A 23,486-nucleotide genomic window follows, 5' to 3' on the forward strand; every position below is an offset into this window, starting at 1 on the left:
CAACGCTTTTTACCCAATTGTCTGATGTAAGACTTTGCCAGGCCTGAGGGTATAAAGCTAAGTGACCCCCGACTGCCTCCAGAGCAGGACAGTCGGGCCTCCTCTCAGGAGTGCTGGAAAGGTTTCCCAGGGGGTGTATCCCTGTCACCTTGGTTTTGCAGACCTCCTCTGCCCCCTCCTCTGCCTCTAGAGGGGGCATCACCCTGTGTGCCTGGGAAAGAACCTTGGGGTTTTCGAAACCACATTTTTCCACCACGTTGCCCTTTGGGGTACGGTCTGGATGGGGTGGAAAAACGGACTCCGACAGCAGACAGAGTCTTTCCCTCTTGCTCACACCGGGTAAGGGTCTCCTTTACTTTGGGGCCAAAGAGAGTGGCACCATCAAATGGGGCGTTAGTAAAGGAAGACTTGAAGGCCTCCGCAAATGAACATAAGCGCATCCAGGATTGTCTACGAAGAGCAATCGCTGAAGCTGCTGCCCTACACCATCCTTCGGCTGCGTATGAGATCAGCCTCATGGACGAGTTCGCAATAGATGTAAGGGTATTGAGATGTGCTGTAACCTTCTCTGAGACAGCAGCATCTGTAGTACCCTGGAGGGTATCTCCCAACTCTTTGATTAGATCCCTCTGTAGCCGTGTGAAGTGGGTCAAATAGTTCAGGGATCGCATAGAAAAAGCCGCTGAACTAAAAATGCGCTTCCCATACCTGTCCATAGTCCTAGAATCTCTGTTAGGCGGATGGACAGATGAGGAAGATTCAGACATCTCCTTTTCGTGGCGCTGCCACCACCATAGCGTCCACTGGCACTCCCTTTGTCAGATAAGCCTTATCCTGAGGGGCAGTAATATATTTGTTAGGCTTTCTAGGGACTGGCTCCACCGTGTCAGGTGTCTCCCACGCCCTTCGAGCAATCAGCTCCATCAACTCATCGAAGGGCGGAGTGACCCAGGAGGAGGAAGGGCGAGCACCGAATGCCTTCAGCAAGACTGACTCATCCTCAGAAGGGGGGAGGGATTGCCAATCACCTCTCTGCTTTAGGATCTCCAGGATGTCAGAAAAAGAGACATCCTCTGAGGGTGACTTTGGGGACCCTTCTGACTCATCCAAGTCAGTGTCCGATGTCAATGATTCTTGTGGAGAATCTAAGTGTCTCCTCTTACACAATCTTTTCTCGAACTTCCTCGGGGCATCCAAGAAGCCTCCGAGGAAGAGGGGCACCTCCAGGGGTGGCTGAGACACAGGTGCTCGACGCTTAGATGTAGCCGTGGGTGCAGAGGAGGATAACGGTCCTTTATGGGAAGGAGAAGCTGTTTCTGCTGATGTGGTTGTCTGAGTAGACAACACCTTCCTCATGAGGTCGAAGGCCCCCGGGTCCCGAGTCGAGGTATCTCCCAGTTCTGAGGAAATCGGAAGAATCCCCGAGACAGGCACCGAAGGCATCGACCCCGAGGACGGAGCCGAGTCGATCCGAGCCGAGGCCCCGAGAGGGAGCGTCGGAACCGAAACATCGGTCCGACTCTCAGTCCCGGATCCAAGGATGGATCTTCGGCTCCGAGACTCCGGTACCGGTTCCGACGGAGTCGAGGTGAAAGGAGCCGACCGAGAAAAAGACGGTTCTGGCACCGAGGGCTCCACAATCACCAGATCAGCCTCTCCCGGCTCCGAAGACTGGATAGGTCTCGGAGGAGGAACAGGTGGAGATAAGGGAAGGCCTTCAAGTCTCGACACCAACTGGGAGGAGACAGAGATGAGCTTGGATAAGGCCGTATTCTCCATTAATTTCTGCACCACGCGGTCTACATCGGTGTCGGAGAGGGGCCTGGAAGAGCGCGTCGAAGGAATCGAAGACGGAGCCGACCTCAACAGTGCCGGGGGAGGGAGCTCCATCACCGGTTCCAAGACTCGAGGCTCGGAAACTGACAACAGTTCAACACTCGGCCCCGAAGCCTGTGGAACCGGTGATCGAACTTTGACTGAAGAGCTCGGAGCCGATGACCTGGGCTCCGACGTCTTCGATTCCTTCGAGGATTTGGATGTCTGGTCTGATGCATCCAGAGCCTCTTGAAAAGCAGGCTTCAAAAGCCCCCTATCCATAAGTTTCCTGCGCCTATCTGTCATGACCCTTCCACTGAAAGAATGACAGATTGAGCAGTCTTCTTGCAGATGGTGAGGGCCAAGACAGTAGACGCAGGAACTATGATTATCAGTCACCGACATCTTCTGCCCACATTGGCAGCGTTTAAAGCCAGACTTAGCTTTCTCAGACATGTCACAAATTTAGGTACAGCTAACAGTGAAACAGTCAATAATATGTCAAGTCCAGTAATTTTGTCTAATCCAGAAAACTTTTTGTCAAATCCTGTAAAAAGTCAATCCAGTAGTCAATCCAAGTTAAAGGGTGGGGTAGGCCCGAGGAAAACTCTAATGAAGTATATAAAAAGACTTTATACGGAACCGAGAATTCCTCGAAACACTACTAACACACACACACAGTCACTTAGACAATTTTTTTAGAAAAAAATTTAGAAGAAATATAAGAAAATTATAAATCTTAGCTTAAGGTTGCTCGAGCTCATCAATCTGATGCGAACGTTGCAGCGGCAAACTAGATCTGAGGTAAAGGCAGAGGGGGATTGTGGGAGTTAGGTTGATCTCGAGCTTCTTCTCGATGCAGAGCTTGCCAAGCGGCCGACACGGAGCCGAGGATCGGCTCCGAACCCAGGTGTAAGAACAAATGGCGAGATTGAACACTCTCACATAGTACAGTTGTGTACACTTGATGTAGATGTGTTTGAGTGTATTCACTGTTGCAGTCATTACATATGGATTATCTGCTTGCAGGTAGCCCTCAGTCGTTCTGATTAACAAAGTCTTGGGTCCTGCATCAGTTGCTGTCCCTTCTTCCATGACGTCAGGTTGTCAGGGGTATAAAACATGTAGCCGACCCCATTACATCAGTTTTTCTTGCCCCAGATGTCAGGTGCCCCCCTAATGGGAAGCAATTAAATATAAAAGTACAGAGATATAACTCCAACAAAAAAGCAAATACACCAAAAGGCTTTTAAGCATAGTAAAGGAAAGTAGAGGTATAGCCAAAAGAAGTTAGGGGGCTGGAGGGAGGGTAACCAGGACTGCAGCAGTGAATACACTCGAACATCTACATTTATGGTAAGATTACACAACTGTACTATGTTCTTCATGTTTCACTGTTGCAGTCATGACATTTGGGTAGATTTCCAAAGCTATGGTTGGGAGGAGGAATTTAGATAGCATTAGGGCCAACTATAAGGCCCTGCAAGACTGCAGTGGCAAAGTCAGCTCTGGATTTAGAGAAAATTGGCAAATGATAATGCTTGGTGAAATTATGTACAGAACTCCAGGTAGCAGCTATAGGATGTCCCTGGTAGGGACGCCTCTGAGAAAGGCTGTAGAGGTAGATGCAGTCCTGGTGGAGTAAGGTCTGATCCCCTGGGGGATAGGTTTTCCATGGTGCTTATAGCAGAAATGAATGCAATGGCTTATCCATTTAGAAATGGTTTGCTTTGAAATAGCCTTCCCCTCTGCCCCTGCAGCAAATGCCACCAGCAGTTGTTCAGATTTCCTTTGAGCTTTAGTCCTGTCCAAGTAGAATCTAAGTTGTCTGTGCACATCTAAGGAATGAAGTATCCGTTCCCCTTTCTGTGGATTGGGAAAGAAGGTTGGCAAATGAATGGACTGATTAAGAGCCACACTGGATACCACCTTGGGCATGAAGGATGGATTGGTTCTGAGGGACACCCTGTCAGCATGAAAGATGAAAGGCTCCACTGCCAAAAGGGCCTCTAACTCGGACACCCTTCTAGCTGAAGTGATTGCTAAAAGGAAAGCTGTTTTCCAATAAAGAAATTTTAAGTCTGCAGTAGCAGCTGGCTCGAAAGGAGGTAGAGTGAGTTTCTCCAAGACAAAGTTAAGGTCCCAGGCTGGGGTTGGAGCTCTCCTGGATGGTCTCAGATTTTTGGCCCCTCTGAGGAACTGTTTGAGCAGTGGAAGAGAGAAGAGGATGAGCTGAAATGGCTGAGGCGTGGATTTTAATGGAGGAAAAAAACATGCCCTTGTGAAGCATCTCAGTTAAGTATTGTAAAATCTGTGGTAAACTGGGCACTGCTGTGCTCATCCCTTGAGATTGGTTCCAGGCACAGAATCTTTTCCATTTTCCAGCATAAGATTTTCTAGCACTAGGCCTCCTTGCCTATAAAATGATATCCATCACAGGTTTGCTGAGGGATGGTAAAGGAGAGATTACGTAATTAGCCAGGCTGCAAGGTTCAGTGTTAGAAGCTGAGGGTGCAGAATCTGGTTCTCCTGCTGAGACAGCAGGGAAGGAGTCTGAGGCAGGAGCCATGGAGATAACGGTGACACACTGCGCAGGAGGGGGTACCAGTGTTGGCGCAGCCAGTCTGGAGCAATCAAAATCATCCTTGGTTTGTCCTGTTTGATTTTTAGTACTACTTTGGAGAGCAGAGGCAGAGGGGGGAAGGCATAGACTGATAGGTTTTTCCAGTTGAAGGACACAGCATCCACTTTCCAGGCTTGTTTGTGGGGAGTCTTTCTATAAAATTTGTCCAATTGGTAGTTCTGGGGAGAGGCAAACAGGTCTATATCTGGGCTCCCCCATTTGCTTATCAACATGTTGAAAATCCTTGGTTCCAGTTTCCACTCGTGTGGGTCCATGAAGTTTCTGCTTAGTCCGTCTGCCAGTGTATTTAATTTTCCTGGCAGGAATTGAGCTTTTAGGTGCACTTGGTAGCTCAAGGCTGTGTTCCACAATGCCATGGCTAGTCTGCAGAGGGGGTAAGAATGTGTACCCCCCCCTGCTTGTTTATGTACCACATAACAGTGGTGTTGTCTGTCTTTACCATTAGTTGTCCTGGAAGAATGTGGTCCTTGAAGGCTGTCAGAGCATTCTGTACAGCTAACATTTCTTTTTGATTGATATGCAGGTGCATTTGACTTGGGTTCCATTTGCCCTGAATGCACTTCCCTGCCAGGTGAGCCCCGCATGCGTAGTCTGAGGCATCTGTTGTTAGGGTTGGTGTGAAAGGTAGTCCCCTGTTTTGGTGGCAGGCCTCTGCCCACCAAAGGAACTCTAGGTGTAGGTAAGGTATGATAGGACTCTGTTTCCAGGTCTTGAGAATGTTGACACCATAGGCTTTTTAGATACCACTGTAGTTTCCTCATATGCAGTCTTGCATATGGAATTGGAAGAATGCAGAAGGCCATGAACCCCAAGGTTTGCAGTATTTGTCTTGCAGATAGCAGGGTTTTTGTGGCCACTTGTTTGAAGTAGGTTGTCAAATGAATTTGTTTCTCTGGTGTGAGGTAAGCAATCTGGGAAGTTGTATTCAAGCTTGCTCCCAGGAATATAATTTGTTGACAGGGTACCAGGTGTGATTTCTTTTTGTTTATGGTGTACAAGTTAGAACCCTTTGTACAAAGGCCAGATGATTCAAAAGTATGTCCTGGCTTTCTGCCTGAATTAAACAATCATCCAGGTATGTGTATATTTGAATATTTCTTTGCCTGCAAAATGCAATAACTGGAGCTAGGCACTTTGTGAATACCCTGGGCGCAGTAGATAAGCCAAAGGGCAGTGCAGAGAACTGACAGTGCGTGGAGCCTGCATTGAAGCAAAGGTATCTTCTGCAAGATTCCCTGATTGGGATGTGCAGGTATGCTTCTTTTAAATCTAGTGCTGCCAACCAGGCATCTTTGCCTAGCATAGGAAGTAATTGATGAAGAGTCAGCATCTTGGAATTTTGGAATCTCCAATAGACAGGTCCAGGATTGGACGCCATGAATTGTCTTTTTGGGGTACCAGGAAAATTCGCGAGTAGAAACCTTGTCCCTTTTCCTCTTCTGGTACCAGTTGAATAGCCCCCATGCTTAAGAGAGAAAGTACTTGTTTTTGGGCCTCTGCCCACTGATTTGGGGTAGGTCCGGCCACCCGCTTGGTGTTGGCAACGTGTGGAAGTGAAATCTGTATCCCTGGGACACTATATTTAAAACCCATTTGTCCTGGGTAATGAGTTCCCAAATCGTTGCATGAAGAGCAATCTTTCCCCTTAAAGGGGCAGTCAGTTGATAAGTGCTTGGAAATTTTAAAAGGAAGTCATTGAGACAGTTTACCATAGGTGGGAGTCTTATTCCCAGATCTGGAAGTGGAGGCCCCCCACTGCTTAGTTCTGTGTGTCCCCTGGACTGAAACCTGGGGGTTTTGCTGTGTCTGGATTTGGCTTGAAAAGACCTGGAAGGGGCTGGAAAGGACCAATTCTTAGAGGGCCATTGCCTACTAACTCTAGGAGGCTGAACTTGTAAATAATCTTTAACAGTTTGCATAGATTTTAGCTTTATCTTCCATCTTTTTAAGAACTTCCTCAGCCTTATTGCCAAACAGGCAGTCCTGATTTAAAGGAGCATCCAACAATTTAGCTTTAACATGATCAAGCAAAGATTGTTCCTTAAGCCAAGCATGCCTTTTGAGCACAGACCCAGTAACAGCAGCCCTGCAAGAGGCCTCTAATGAATCAAAACCACATTGCAAAGTATGTTTTCCAACTTGTTCAGCAGAATGCATTAAATACTGTAATTCTTTACTTTTCACACAGTCAGGAATCAACATAATTTTCTGTTTAAGAAGTCCAATAACAGGTTGCTGATACTTTAACATATGAAACTGGCAGTTTAGAGCCCTAATGGTCAAGGCTGTAGAAGTGTAATCCTGCTTACCCCATCTATCCGACATCCTGGAGTCTCTATCAGAAGGGGTAGGATTTTTAGCAGTAGAAGCCTTAATGCCCTTGGGCCCCTGTGAAATAGTCTCTGGATCTGTAATAGGATTTTTAAAAAGGAACTTGCGGGACTCCGAGACCCTGTAGTATCTGTCAGGTACTCTGGGAGCAGGAGGTAGGGAATCAAGGGCCAAACTAGATTCCGAAAAAGCATCATCAACAATGTCTAGTACAGGAGGAATAGCTAAAGGCCTATGCTGAGGTAGGAGAAGGAAATCCCTAAGCCTCTTTTCTGAATCAGAAAAATCCTGGCTTTCCCAGTGGAAATGCTCCCTTAGGGTATGCAAGGTTTCCCCAAAAGAAAAATCCTCAGCAGGGGAAGCAAATGGAATGGAGTCCTCTGCACCTCTGTATCAGAATCTTTATAATTAGATAAGGGCAAATCCAGAGTATCAGAAGAATCAGAAAAAACAGAATCCTGATCAGAAGATTCATACTCAACTTCAGTCCTAGGCCTCTTAGAAGGGGGGTGGTGGCTACCCTTGATTAGAGTTATTAGATCTTCAGACATTCTTATCATTTGTTTTCTAGGCATAGAGGCCTGAGCATGTGGGCATAAGTTTTTTAGGCATGGATCGAGATTTAGGCCTAAGTAAAGAAGGAGGCGTCGGTTTAATATGCAAGTACATAGGCCTGAATACACCCTCAGAAGCCGGTGCCTGCACAGCGGCTCCAGACCCATCCAAGATAGAGACATCCGCGGGTTCCATAGTTGAAGCATCTCGCGGCATACCGGACTCCGAATGGGTCTCAGTACAGGCCTGCGAATCAGAAGTAGCGGGTATCAGGGGCTGCGAAAGCACCTCAATGAGTACCGGCGAACTGGCAACTGGCTTAGGAGAAGCATCGTGGGCAGTTTTGGACCTCGGCGGCCTGTCTCTGTCTTTATCTTTGTGTTTTTTCAGAATCCTGGTAGTCGGGTGGCTAACACGATGACATTTCTGGATAATTAAACCGAAAACTGAAATATTTAGAGGTGAAAATATACAGACGACGGATAGTGCGCTGATTAAATAAAGCACAAAACCGACACGTACGTCATGGGTAAGGAGCAAGAAAAAGTTTCCCCAACGGAGTACTTAGCTTTAGTTGAAGACTTTGGTTCTGAAACTTGAAAACGAAAATTTCAGGAGTCGGCCGACCGGCACTTGCAAACTGCTTCGGGCACCGCATGGCAAGAAAGACTGATGTAATGGCGTCGGCTGCATGTTTTATACCCCTGACTACCTGACATCATTGGAAGAAGGGACAGCAACCGACACAGGACCCAAGACTTTGTTAATCAGGCCGACTGAGGGCTATCTGCAAGCAGATAACCCAAATGTAATGACTGCAACAGTGAAACACGAAGAACATCAGCTCTTTGAATGACTGTATAACCTTCCTTTATTCTTCCAGCTTTTTAAACATCTGCTTATCTGGTGGTACAAACAGCAGATCTTTGTTTAACAGGGCATTAAGGAGCTGAGTGTTAATACTCTGTGGCAGAGGCTTCTCCTCTGCCAAGTATACCTCAGTGTAACCAACCCTGCAACTGTCTCCAGGCTTGATGCAGCTACTGTATTACAGCTACATTAGATAATTTAACAGAGTGCTTACCAACCTGGAAGACAGGCTACAAAGATCAGGCAGGTTATTTCTCGGGTTTTGTCTTGCATCTTCTCTGCCTTGTTCTTGGACTGGGACAGATGAGTTCACTGGAACTTGAGTATACAATTTCTGGTGGTTCGTGGTCCTGAAGACCAGGGGGGGCAGAGACGAGCCTTTTTCCAGGAAGTCAAGCATTCTACTTTCCCTGTCACTGGAGATGGGATTCCTGGTTGGAGCTCCAGAAGATCCTTTGCCATCCATGGATATCATAGCTGGTTCAGGAATTGGGAACTTGTACAGAAACGGACAGCCTTCTTGACAGCAGGAGACTGAGAATCTGGCTCCAAAGATGCACTGCTGAATTCAATCTCTAAGGTTTCAATAACTGGAAAAACAGCTAAGGATTTAGGCTCTGGTAATCCCAGCAGTTCTCTGCATCTTTTTTAGGCATCCAAGTATTCTTTACTTTTGCAAATGAAGTCAGTCCATTCTGTTGAGGATGTCATTATATGAGGAAATCTTTGGTGGAGGCAAAGAATTAGGCGTCCTCACTGTCTGATACATAAAATAGAGGGTATGCCATCTAGTCTGCATAAGCCAGGTCATCTGCCTCAGAGTATGAATCAGATTATACAAGAAGGTGGTGTTTCCTCCTACTTTTTTTGGCTGGAGGCAGACATAAGACTGATGTAGTACTTCATGTTCTTCCTTAAGAACCTCCAGCCTCTTGCAGATCAGGCTGTGATAAGATGTCAGATGTGAGGCTTGGGCACCTTAGGCCAACTTCTAGGGGTGGTGGGCTTCCTCTGAAATCTCTAGTCATGGGCAGGCAGTAATGACTTCAATATGGGACCCATAAACATCCTCACATACAAGAACCAAGAATATATCACCTTCACCCTTTATCAGGTTACGGGTATATGAACTACAAACACAAGGAGAGGCATCATAACAGATCAGCTTAAAGGTTCTGGTTCAAGAGAACATAATTTTTTCCAACAACATGGCAGAATACAGCGGGGCATCACCAAATGCCATAGTACAAATAATATTCTGGGAACGGGGCTTGAAAACACCTCATGGACCCAATGCCCTCATGCCAGGGGGGACCTTTGGTTTTGATAGGTATGCAGTCACCCCACACCAGTGCCCCTTCTCTAACAGGCACTTCTCTAAGATTTTTAGGTAGGGTGTCCATGAATGATCTGGCAGTTTCCATGGTGGCCCTATGCAAGACATACACAGCCTTTTCTAATTCAAGTGGTCTTGGGAGATTTTTGTTTTTCATTTGATGTTATTTGACTAAACCTCACAGAATGGGGTCAAGAGGCAACAGGCAATCTTACGTTAAGTACAAAGGTCTTGGTGGAAAATTTGCTTGCTGCATGTTGCTAGCTGTCATAAGTATTCTGATGACCAGGTGGGAGGGCATCTGCCTAGCTAAAAGGAGGAAAGTTGAAAAGTTCTAGAAGTTGGGTTAGACACTCTGCCTTCTGTGGCTGAAGTTACAAGAGAAGAGTCAGCGACGTAACAGGGAACAGTATGAGCATCACTCAATACCACTGTGCAACATACAAATACAACTAGCAATGACCGTCCTTCTCAGCATTATCTAACGATTTATCAGATGCCATACAGGTTACTTGATTTTGCCAGTATTAATATAAATACATTTTTGTATAACTAATAAATAACTAGCAATATCTCCAGTGTACTGTATTCTACAAAGACAATGGCATTATATTTTTCTATTATCCATTATGATGTCACATTCTGTTCCTTTGTAATATAACGCTCCTTTTTTTCTGATAACAGAAAGATGCAAACATTAAAGGAGAACCGCACCCACAGACTCAAAACATGTTTATTTCATTATGGTTTGGCGTTTCCTACATTTTAACACCACTCTCGGACTACTTACAGGTTTTTAAATATTTTTATATGTAATTTCTGAGTCTGACCACATGGGGTCTGGAATCTTGAAGTAATTCTGATTGTTTATTCTGCATCTAGGTATCCCACAATGCAGTACTTGTCTGTAAAAAAATGACATCACACAGGCCTCTCTTCCTAAAGCTCGGTCACTGCATTGATTTTACATGTATACATTGCTGATTTCAGTCATTTTTAAGTATAAGCCACGGTGGTGCAGTGGTAGCATTGTTGCCTCACAGCAAGAGGTTCTCCTGTTCGATTCTCGGCTGAAGTGCCTTCTGTGTGGAGTCTGCATGTCCTCCCCACGGTTGAGTGGCATTCAAAAGACAAGCGTGAATGGGCGTGCCTTCGTTGAAGATTGGGCATCGGGCTGGCAATTCGGCACCATAAAAATCTGCTGCCAATCATTAGCAGACTGGAGTTCCGCTGTGGTGACCCCTAACCGGGAAAAAGCCAAAAAGATAAACACTGCTGATTTCAGTTTTAAGTAACATTTCATGCCGTTCAATGACTACTTAAAACACAAACAGTGCAAATGCCGCAGAACTTTTAGTTATGTACTTACCATAACTTTAGATGTTTGGGATCCATCTCGCCTACATTCTGTACTGATGGGCTCGGAGCCGATCCTCGGCTCCGACTCGGCACGCTATGCTATAGAGCGAAGCCTCTTATTGGCTGAGCTATTCTCTATCCCAGGATGCACCACCACTAATCCCCCAGATCTTGTTTGTCCGCATTCATGCACACACACACATAACTGTTTATATAACATTGCCAGATGTTTCAAGATGAAACAATAGAATTCGGACCGTCCGATCTCTTCTGATCTCCAAGGCAGGGGGAAGGAGGGTGGGTTATTAGGAATGTAGGCGAGATGGATCCCAAACATCTAAAGTTATGGTAAGTACATAACTAAAAGATGTTGTGATCCTATCTCACCTACATTCTGTACTGATGGGACAGCGTCCCTAGCACCTAATTCCTGGGTGGCTCACTGGAAAACACTCCTGAGCACTGTAGAACCAAATGAAGCTCGCCCCCGAGATGCCACATCCAATTTGTAGTGGGAAATGAAAGTGTGCGGGGAAGACCACGTAGCCGCAGCACAAATGTCACTAATGGCAAGCTTAGAATGGAATGCTATTGAAGTAGCCATAGCTCTTGTAGAGTGAGCTTTGATAGAGGTTGTAAGCTTTGTATTAGAAGAGGAATAAGCCTGACTAATACAGTCCCTGATCCATTTGGCAATAGTGACCTTTGTGACGGCTTTGCCCAATTTATTATCCGAAAAGGATACAAACAATTCATCTGTTTTCCGTGTTTGTTGGGTCCTGTCTAAATAAAAACGCAATTGTCTATGAACATCCAATGTGTGGAAGATGTATTCCGCTTTGTTTGAGTACTTTGGAAAGAAAACTGGAAGTTCTAATGACTGTTGCAGGCAAAAACTGGAACAAACTTTAGGGACAAAAGATGGATCAGGCCTGAGGGATACTCTATCTTTGTGAAAAACCAGGTACGGTGGTTTTACAGATAGAGCTTGAAGCTCTGAAACTCTTCTGGCAGAAGTAATCGCGACCAGAAAGGCAGTTTTCCAAGAAAGAAATTTCAAATCACATGTTGCTGCCGGTTCGAAGGGGGAGGAGGTTAAGGCACGTAACACCACATCGAGATCCCACGGAGGAGCAGGATGAGAAATCTGAGGTCGTAAAAGCACAGCACCTTTCATGAAGGTTTTACACAATCTGTTGCTCATTAAAGGTGGGTTTATAGATTCATGGAAATTGGAAATAGCTGCCAATTGGACCTTGATGGTAGAGACTGAAGAACCTTGATTAAATAGGGAAGTCAGAAATTTCAGGACTTCCGATACCGGAACAGTGATGGAATCCAGACCCCGGAGTTGAGCCCAAATGGCAAATCTCTTCCATTTGCTAGTATACAATTTCTTAGTGGCAGACTTGTGGGCCGAGGATAAGATATGAATGACTTCCGGGTCTAGGGTATGATTCCTGACTATAGTCGGAAGAGGAGGAGCCAAGCTGTTAACTTCAAAGTGTGACGGGACTGATGGAGTTGTCCCGACTGATGAAATAATAGGTCTGGGATCTGATCCAGGAACCATGGACCGTCCAGAGCATATTTCCGAAGATAGGGGAACCATACCGGACGAGGCCAGTAAGGGACAACTAAAATCATTTTGCTCCCCAAGTGAGACGCCTTTTGGATCACTCTGGGAAGGAAGGGAACTGGAGGGAAGGCGTATAGCAAGCCGGTGGGCCAAGGATGGGCTAATGCGTCCATAGGACTCTCCCCCGGAGCTGGAGTGAGAGAGAAGAACTTTCTGCACTTCGCGTTCAGCGGGGTTGCGAAAAGGTCGCAACAAGGAGTTCCCCATCTGCTGAAGATCTGAGTTGTCACTGCATCGTTCAGAGACCACTCGTGAGGACAGAGGATAGTTCTGCTTAGTCTGTCGGCTATCACGTTGGATTTGCCAGGGATATGAGTTGCTACCAGAAAACGTCTGGTCGCCACTGCCCATTCCCAAACTCTCATGGCCTCTCTGCAAAGAGGGTAGGATCTGGTCCCTCCCTGCTTGTTCAGATACCAGACTACTGACATGTTGTCGGAGTGAATGGCAATTACGCCCTGAGGGAGGTAATCGTGGAGGGCTTGTAGAGACAGAAGCACCGCCCTCATTTCTAAAATGTTGATATGAAGGAGACTCTCTTCTGAATGCCATTTGCCTTGGACTGACCTGCCCAGGGAATGCCCCCCCCCCACCCCATCTGGGAGGCGTCCATTGTCAATGTGGCCGTAGAAGGAGGTGGAACAAAGGGTCGTCCCTGATCCAGATTGGAGGGCACCAGCCACCAGCGAAGGTCCCGTTTGCAGGTTTCCGTGATCCGTATCAGGTGACTGAGAGGGAGATCCTGAAAGGACCACTGTGTCGAAAAGAGCCACTGGAGAATTCTCATATGCAATCTTGCTAAAGGGACTAGAAGAACAGTGGCCGACATAGAGCCCAATAGCTGCAGGACCATCCTGGCTGGAGCTTTGGATCTGAGAATCAAGGCTCGGACTTGAGCCTGTATAGTTTGTATCCTTTCTGTAGGAAGATAGACCCGCATTCGGTTTGAGTCTATCTCTACTCCGATGAACCTTATGCGCTGAGATGGCAGCAACACAGACTTTGGCCAATTGAAGGTGATTCCAAGGGAAGTGCCTAGTGATATTGTGGCTTGTAGGTTCTACAATAGTAGACGCCTGGAGGTGGCAGTTAGGAGCCAGTCGTCCAGATACGGAAACACCTGGAATCCTAGACTCCTCAGGTGAGCAGTCACGACCGCCAAACATTTGGTGAACACCCTGGGGGCTGTGGTGAGACCAAAGGGCAGTGCGCAGAACTGAAAATGAATGTCTCCCAGGCTGAAGCGCAAATGTCTCCTGGATGCCTGATCTACCAGGATGTGGTAATAGGCGTCCTTGAGATCTATGGAGCACATCCAAACACCTTTCTCCAGCAGTGGGAGAATGGATTGTAAGGTGACCATTCAGAACTTGGACTTTTTGACTGATCGATTTAGGATGCTGAGATCCAAAATGGGCCTCAAGTCCCCGGTCTTTTTTGGCACCAAAAAGAATTTTGAGTAAGTCCCTAATCCGATCTGGTCTGCGGGGACCGGTTGGATGACTCCTTTTTGAAGCAGCTTTGAGACTTCTAAGGCTGCGATTTCCCGTTGACTGGGTGGTGGGTCCGGGATTTTCTTGGACGGCGGAGGGGAGTGAGAAAAGGGGATGGCGTAACCTCCGGCGATGATTCGAAGCACCCATCGGTCCTGAGTGATACCCTCCCAGGCTTTTAGGTGCCTCGAAAAACGACCCCCGACTGGCTCCGGAGCTGCGCAGTCGGGCAATCCTTCAGGGATTGTGGAAAGCTGAAGAGCCACGAAAGGACTCGCGGTCTCCAGTGTTGCGGGGGCCTCTGCCACCTATGGGACGGCGTCTTCCAGAAAAATTTCCCCCTCCTCTGCCTCTAGAAGGGGGATCGTCTTGCTGCGAGGGATAAGACTTCTGGGATTTACGGAACCACATTTTCCCTCCTCTTTTAGCCTTGGGATAAGGCCGAAAGGGAGTGGAAAATCGTGCCCCTACGGCAGTCAAAGTCTTACCTTCTTGCTCGCAGCGGGTCAATGTGTCCTTTACCTTGGGTCCAAACAAAGAGGACCCATCGAAGGGAGCGTCGGCAAAGGAAGACTTAAAGGCTTCCGCAAAATGACACAGGCGGAGCCAGGCTTGTCTCCATAGAGCAACACCCATACCCGCCGCTCTACTCGCCCCCTCGGCTGCATATGAAATGAGCCTCATGGACGAGTTTGATATCGATGACAGCGTAGCCAACTGAGAGCCAACCGTCTGGGCCAGCTGCTCAGGTAGGTTACCCAAGAGGGTATCTGAAAGCTCCTTGATCAGATCCCTCTGAAATCTAGTGAAGTGTGTTAAATAGTTCAGGAAGGTAAAGGCCGCTGAACTGAGGGTGCGCTTCCCGTACCGATCCATGCTCCTAGACTCCTTATTAGGAGGATGGACGGACGTCGAAGCCTCTGCTACATCTTGTTGGGTAGCAGATGCCACCACCAAGGCATCTACAGCCACACCTTTGGTCAAAAACTCCTTCTCTGGGGGTGCTGATCAGAACTTATTTGGGCGAGCAGGCACCGGTTCCACAGAGTCTGGATGTTCCCACGCCCTTCGACAGATCAAATCTAGGAGCTCGTCGAAGGGCGGAGACACCAGGAGGCGGAGGGCTGAGCCCCGAAGGCCTCGAGGAACACCGACTCATCAGCGGAAAGGGGTTTGGAATGCCAGCCGCCTCGTTGTTTGAGGGCTTCCAAGATGTCTGCAAAGGAGACATCATCTGAGGACGACTTAGGGGACCCCTCTGCATCATCAAGATCGGTGTCCGACGTGAGAGACTCATCGGGGGAGTCGACGTGCTTCCTCTTGCACAGTCTTTTCCTTGGGGGTTCCTCTGAAGAAGCTTCGGAGGGACCTCCAGGAGGGGGGAACCCCCACTGGGGGTGACCTCAGGCCCCGGGGCTCCGCTGTCTAGGGACAGGGGGACTACCAAAGACCCAGTCTCCGTGTGTAGGGAAGGTGCTGGTGAGACCGTGGAGGTAGCCAAAGAAGATTTGGCCAAAGCACTCCTCATGGCCCTGAAGGCCGGACTGCCAGAGTCCTGGGAAGGTCCAACCCCCGTGGACACAATAGTAGACTGTATCCCCGCAGCCGACGCACCGAGAGGAAGGCTCGGAACCGAAAACATCGGTCCCGAAGCGTCCCCCCCCCAGGGCCGACGGAGGAGGTCCGTGTACCGAACTCCGACTCGAGAGCCGGGGTTGGAGTAAGGGTCGGGACCGACCCGAAAACCTCCATCGGCTCCACCAGTACCAGCACCAACGGTGCCGAGGCTGTTGGAGGAGGAACCAGAACTACAGGGTGGGCCATCGGCTCCGAAGCCGAATGGGCTGGAGCCGAAACAAATTTCTGGAATACAGGAGACTGAAACAGTCTTAGGAGCACCCTGTCGATGTCCGAATCCGACATCTTGGAAGATCGGGAGGAGACCGACTGGGTCCGAACCGACTTCTCCATCGGCTCCAAAGGACTGGGGGACCGGCTCCGAATAGACTCGACCAGTATCGGTGCAGAGGGAGATGCCAAAAAATTTCCCTCGGTGCCGAGGAGGGCTTTGGCGCCGAAGGGGAAGAGTCTGAGCCGGCAACCCTCATCAGCTCCAAAATCAGTGGAGCCGATGAAGGTGACCCGCCTCTCGAAGCCCCAGCCATCGGCTCCGAAACCAGCGGAGTCGAGACTGGAGGCATCGAGGCAGACCGTTCCGCCCTCGGCTCCGAAGTCCGTGGAGCCGATGGAGAAGCCTGCCTAGATTTCTTACTGGTCGGTTCCAACGGACTGGTCGGAGCAGACGATTTCTTTTTCTTGGCTGGAGAGGAAGAGGAAGATAAGGCCTCCTCGAAGGAGGGTTTAATCAGCCCTTTCAAGATCAATTTATTCTTCCTCTCTTGGAGGACCCTAGAGGAAAAAGCGTGACACGCTGCAAGACTCCTGTAGGTGTTTGGCGCCTAAACAGTACACGCATAAGGAGTGATCATCGGTGATGGACATTTTATAGTTGCATCTCGTGCACTTCTTAAATCCTGAGGGTCTATGCTCTTTGGGCATAATGCCTGTAAACCACTCACTATATCAGTAGAAAAAAACACTATGTATGTCACTGAGTAAAGATTTTAACAACAATAAAACCCTTTTTTTTTTTTTTTTTTTTTTTAAACGAAAGGCCAAAATTAACAAATACTAGTACAACCACAAAGAACACCAAAAAGGAGGGCCAAGAACCCTCTAACTTAATCAGGTACTTGACCTCTCTAAAAATAAGAAGACTCACTAAAGAATAGGGGAAGGCCCCTCTAATTTAAACGGAAACCTTTTCCTGTTCAATCACACAAATTCACCACAAAAATTATCCAAAAACACACTGATATACAACGATAGCTGTTAAAACAGCTTTTGGGTAAAGAATAAAGAATTTCCTGACAGGAAAACTTTAAGAAAAACAGCACTTAGCTCAGCCAAGTTCGAGACCACGTCCTAGCTTGTAAGCGGCAAACGAGATCTGGGGGATTAGTGGTGGTGCATCCTGGGATAGAGAATAGCTCAGCCAATAAGAGGCTTCGCTCTATAGCATAGCGTGCCGAGTCGGAGCCGAGGATCGGCTCCGAGCCCATCAGTACAGAATGTAGGCGAGATAGGATCACATAACATCAGACTTTTAAAGTGCTTTTACTGCTACTTCTTTTTAGAATGGCTAAATTGCAGTCTTTTGTGAAGCCTGAATTGTACTACTTTGACTCATTTCCCACCCCCCACCCCTCACATCTAATTTCCCTAGCTGTCAAAGTGCTAATGGTAATTTGAGCTGTTACTTGCTGTGATTAACAACTTACAGCAGGAGACCTGACTCATGTAGCATTTCCTTGTTCTGCCTATACTTTCTGTATGCATAGGGGAAGAACCAGGGAGCTGTGACACCAAAGCATGGCTGGGTTTTTATTACGGTCATGGTGTCATCAGCTTGGTGAGAGAATTGGCCAGAAAACTATCTGTATTCATTGGCCTTGATGATATCAATGAACTGGAGACTGCAGCAAGCTTTTCCAGGCTAGGATAAAAATGTTTTGAAACTGAAACTACCACAGTACAATAAGGTACTGTTCTAGTGGAGAGAAACAGTAAATTTAAAATATTTTAAATGCTGTATTGTTGCTTATTCACAGCAGGGACAGTAAACAGGGAGAAAAAGGACACGGGCGTTGCGCAATTAACAGAACCCCGCTGTCCTTTAAGTCAAATATGTTCAAGGTAAGTGTACGGAATCCCCCAATTGTGACTTTCATGGACAGGATATTAAGGCAGGTCAAGGAACAGAGAATATCTGGTTTGAGGATATGAGAATTACAGATGATGATGTCATCATCTGAAGTGACTGCAATCTCGTGTGTGTACTGGAGCAATTTACTGTTGATAGTGATGTGGCTGAGAAGAAAAATAGCTCTTCCAAATCACAGGTCAAGGCAAAACAGTGAAGTGCTCTCTGCAGGAAAGAGGACAGAAGACACTTACACACACAGAACTTTAAGTACACTAGGGTCTTGTTTAAGTTTAAGGATAAAGGGACTGGCAGACTAACCAGCAGATTGGAGCAGTGACTGAAGTATTGAAGTGGGGAAGTTAAGACCAGAGTCATAGGATGAAGCTCTCAGCTTAGTGGTCAATCTATATCACCATTCTCACTTAGTCATGAGGATGAGAATGACGATACAAGAAGAAGAAATTTGTTTTTTCTACAGAATAACAGGGCTCACTCTTGTGAGGGAGACGTCAGCTCGGCAAGGTAGATCAGTTTGGTGTAGGATACACAAAAAAACTTATAGAGTAGGTTTAGGGAATGAGTTTCATGATACATAAAATAACTTACAATGTAGGTTTAGGGAATCTGTTTTGTAATACATAAAATAACTTGCAATGCAGTGAATGAATTTTGAGATGCATAAAATAACTTGCAATGCAGGGAATGAGTTTCGTGATAAATAAAATAACTTAAAATGCACTGAATGTGCCAAAAACAAAAGAAAGAATATAAGGTGAAGGACTAAATGAGAAGGCAAGAAATGTGGAAAATGCATAAATATAATTGCAAGTATAGAAAACTTCTGGAAGAACCTCATGCTGATCAGGAACAAACGCAGGAATGGTGAAGGAGAGGCAAATTCAAACCAAGAGATGAAAGGTTAATATTGGCGGCCCAAGACAGTGGGCAATGTACACGTTGGTTTACAAAGTCCACTGAACATGTGGGAGAAACAGACAATATGTAGGGTCTGTAAAACCAAACTGGAAACAGTCGCATACCTCGTTGCTTGTTGTGACATACTAATGGCCGAAGGTCTGTATACTGAAAGGCATAATACTGTAGCAAGATTGTTGCACTGGGGATTGTGCAAACATTATGGAATTGAAGTAGATGAAAAACACTGGAAACATGAACCACAAAGCATTACAGAAAACAAAGTTTATATCACTTGGGATCATCCATTACTAACAGTTCAAAAAACAGATGTTAGAAAACCAGATATATACTGGACCATGAAAAGAAGACAAAAGTAGCATTGATCATTGAAATCGCCACACCCAGTGACTACAGTGTCTTAAGTACACAGAGACGCAAAGTCATAAAACATCAGGATCTACAGGAAGAAACAAGAGCAATGTGTTAGAAAGATACCCAGACTGTTCCAATAGTAGTAGGAGCAACTGGTCTTATAAAAAAGAATCTACAATCATATTTAGATATGTTACCAATACATGTAACCTTATACGAATTGCAGGAGGAGTCATTACTGGGCACACTGTGGGTGCTGCGAAGAGCACTTTTGGCTGACATCAAAGATTGAAAGAACACTAATTTCATGATCTTTAATCATACTTGACTTAAGAATGGGGTCCATTCCAGTCATGGTATTAGAAAGCCAAAAGACTTGGAGAAATTAAAAACAGGGAATGAGTTTACTGATGCATAAAATAACTTAATAATGTAGGTTTAGGGAATGAGTTTCATGATACATAAAATAACCTGCAATGTAGGTTTAGGGAATGGATGAGTTTTGTGATACATAAAATAACTTGCAATGCAATGAGCAAGTTTAGTGATGCATAAAATAATTTGCAATGTAGCTTTAGGGAATGAGTTTCATGACACATGAAATAACATGCAACTTAGGTTTAATGACTGAGCATCATGATGAGTAGCAGACTCCACATATCTCTCAACTGTCCAGATTTTTGCCTCATATTTTTTGGTATGTTCCTCACAAAATTTGAGGTTTTCTGGAAAATTATGGAGGCCTGAAGTCACTAAATAATGACAAGACATTTGAGTTTCAGACTTCATATTCTTCAGAAAATGAATACTGACACAAAACCTATCACTCAAGCAATTTTCTAAGTTTACAAGAGCAATATTTAAAATGTGTCCCTATTTTTGGACCATTTTCTCTCTTCCCTCCACCCTTTACTTTTGGCTTTGTCCAGATTTCTTGTGTAAACAGGTTGAGAGGTATATTCCATGGAATGGGTAGATTTAACCAGCCTACAGGTTCACACCCTAAATGCAAGGTTAATTCCTTTAAGAACTGGCTACAAAAACAGAAGTTGCTTATAAACTTGAAGAAGGTGTGTGTGCTCATCCATTTTGAAGGTGATTATTTGCATGAAGCCAACATTAGTTTTAGTGCTATTTCAAAGTTCTACACTTTTTTTTACTCTGTTCTTGAAAATTTCACTTGCAAGACATAATACTAGACAGGCTTCTGCTCTCATGAATTTAGTCATTATTAAACACAGCATAATCTTTACAAAAGTTTATATTAGACACTCTTCCTCAACAAAACAGTCCAGGTAATAATCCCTAGTGTCTACCTGCTTACCACAAGCACACATTTACATATTTTAACAGAGAAGCAATAATTGTCTTCAACAGTACCAAAAGGCCCACATTTCAGTGAACAACAAATAATCCAATGTCGAAATATCAACGCAACCAATATAAAAATCTAACTGCAGCCAATACATCTCACTGTCTCAGCTTTCCTTCCTAAATGCCCAAGCCAATCCCTTACGAAAGTGCTCTTCTCATCCAAAGATCCATTTCCTACACACTTTTCTATAAGCCATATTCTTTCTAATTCTGTCACACAAAAGTTTTTTTTTTCTTTTTAGGGGCCCCACTTCAAGAAAATGATCAAAATGATGACAAGAAAATGAGACAAAAAACATATGATGGCTCTTATTCCTTTTGAAATGAAAATTGCCTGTACACCCCAAAAGCAAAGTGTGGAAAAGCTGCCATTTTAGTTACAATAATGCTACTCATTTCTGCGAGCTGCATGTGGTGCACATTTGGACTGCAGTGTTCTCCCACAAAAAGCAGTCTCTAACTGAACTGATGGCATTCAACCATTCTGGAGAGTACAAGAGATCCTTAGGGTATGGTTTAACTCAACCAGGGGTGGGGTACTGCTTTCTGTGCATTTCTGATGAGGATAACAAATGCTTCAGCTATGATGGGACTTAACAGTAGTGGGAAAAGAATGTGTAAATGAGCTAAAAGAAACTATGAAAGAAATACCTACTTACTGCAGTTCCACTTTGTGTATTAGATTTTACTTTACTTGGAGTATACAAAACTTATTTCATGTCACAACAGCCTGTACCAGCTTATCCAAACATATACAAACCTTTTGGTCCCAACTCTCTGATTGGGTGCAATGTCAATAGTGTCTGTGGCAGAGTCATGTCGCACAGCAAGGCCCAAGTCAGCAATAGCACATGTTCCATTCTTTTTCACCAAGATATTCTTTGATTTCAAGTCTCTGTGTGCAATTCCTGGTTTCCCTAGAAAATCCAAGAAAATGAGAATGTTTAAACACATGAGGAGACTCTCCATATTAAACAGATTTTCCCCATCTGATGAAAACATTAACAAATTAAAACATTTTTTTTACTGGGTTACCTATATGGAGTTACTTGGTCAACAAAAATTAAAGACAGACATACTGCTAACATGTACAAACCGTGTCCAACACAACAATCACGTTAACTGAAAACGGCACATCACACTTCATAAAACCTTATATCAGCGGTCTCCAACCTTTTTTGCACCAAGGACCAGCTTCATGTAAGACCATTTTCCATGGACCTGCCATCACACTCGCATAAAAATAAAGCATAATAAATACAGCTCACCATAATGCAGAATATCAATGGGAAAGTACAGTTTTGTACCTACCATAAATGTAGATGTTCGAGTGTCTTCACTGCTGCAGTCATTACACTTGGGTTATCCTGCCATCAGGCGGGCCCGCAGTCGGCCTGAGTTCCAAAGTCTTGGTCCGGCGTCGGTTGCTGTCGCCTCTTCCCTGACGTCAGTGTGCCAGGGGTATACTAGAAGCAACAGACGCCATTTTCTTCAGATTTTCTTGCCCCAGATGTCAGGTGCCCCCAAAATGGTAGGCAATACATACTGCTAGTAAAACATACAGAAAAGGTAAAAATAAAAACCTTCATTAACCAGAAAATACACCACATAGGTAGAATAGGTTAGTCCAAGATAAGAAAGAGGGGCTGGCAGGTGGGTAACCTGGACTGCAGCAGTGAAGACACTCTAACATCTACATTTATGGTAAGGTACAAAACTGTACTATGTTCATCATGTTTCACTGCTGCAGTCATTACACTTGGGTAGAATCCCAAAGCTGGGTTTGGGTGGCTGGCTCTATGGAGGATTTGGTGTGGCTATAAGGCCCTGCAGCACTGCAGTGGCAAAGCCAGCTCTGGATCTAGAATAAAGAGGCAAATGGTAATACTTGGTAAAGGTGTGCACCGAACTCCAAGTAGCAGCTTCCAAGATATCTTTGGTAGATACTCCTCTAAGGAAGGCAGTAGAAGTGGCAGTTGCCCTGGTGGAATGTGGTCTAATATTACTAGGTACAGGTTTCCCATGTTGTGTGTAGCAGAACCGGATACAGTGTCCTATCCACTTTGAAATGGTTTGCTTTGAAATAGCCTTTCCCTGTGATCCTGCAGCATAAGATACAAACAATTGTTCAGATTTTCTGAAAGCTTTTATCTTGTCCAAGTAGAAGTGCAATTGCCTGTGTATGTCCAAGGAATGTAGAAGTCTCTCCCCTTTATTCTGGGGATTTGGATAAAAAGTTGGCAAGTGAATAGTTTGGTTAAGAGCCACACTGGATTCCACTTTAAGCATAAAGGTAGGGTTTGTTCTTAGAGAAACCCTGTCTTGGTGGAAAATAATGAAAGGCTCCACTGCCATTAATGCCTGCAGTTCTGAGACTCTTCGTGCTGAGGTTATTCCCAGAAGCAGAGCAGTTTTCCATGATATATATTTTAACTCTGCTGAATTGGCTGGTTCAAAAGGAGGCAAAGTGAGCTTTTCCAAAACGAAATTGAGGTCCCAAGTTGGTGTTGGTGCTCTCTTTGGCGGTCTTATGTTTTTTGCCCCTCTGAGGTACTGTTTTAGCAATGGATGAGAGAAAATGGGAGGATCTGTGCTGTAATGAGCCGAGATGGCAGAAGCGTGAATCTTAATGGATGAGAAGGACAGTCCTTTGTCCAGCATCTCAGTCAAGTATTGTAGTATCTGAGGAATGTTAGGGACCAAAGGATCAAGGTTTTGAGCCTGGTTCCAGGCACAGAATCTCTTCCACTTGCCTGAGTAAGATTTCCTGGTGCTAGGCCTGCTGGCCTCCAAAATGACATCCATAACAGCTTTAGAGAGAGAAGTAGACTGTTTGGCTAATAAATCTGCCATGCAGCCAGGTTAAAGGTTTTGAGCTGACTGTGCAGAATCTGATTGTTTTGCTGAGTCAGAAGGTGTGGAATTTGAGGCAAAATCCAAGGTGGGCCTTGACCTAAGTTCTTTAAGACTGGGTACCAATGCTGGCATGGCCAGTCTGGAGCAATCAATCATCT

The 23,486-nt window shown here is 45.6% G+C and overlaps 1 protein-coding gene across 1 annotated transcript in view; it reads right to left on the reverse strand.

Annotated features, from left to right (window-relative positions):
- Nucleotides 1-23,486, reverse strand: part of ACVR1B (activin A receptor type 1B) — a gene marked incomplete in the record, with an annotated part of 411,504 nt that overhangs the window by 69,814 nt on the left and 318,204 nt on the right. The window contains 1 exon segment of the mRNA XM_044083814.1: nucleotides 21,233-21,389. Within this exon segment, the coding sequence (XP_043939749.1) occupies nucleotides 21,233-21,389 (157 nt within the window).

The sequence above is a fragment of the Protopterus annectens genome, chromosome 9.part0 (assembly GCF_019279795.1).
Source record: "Protopterus annectens isolate FY-2018-M chromosome 9.part0, PAN1.0, whole genome shotgun sequence".
In the NCBI taxonomy this organism is placed as follows: Eukaryota; Metazoa; Chordata; order Ceratodontiformes; family Protopteridae; genus Protopterus; species Protopterus annectens.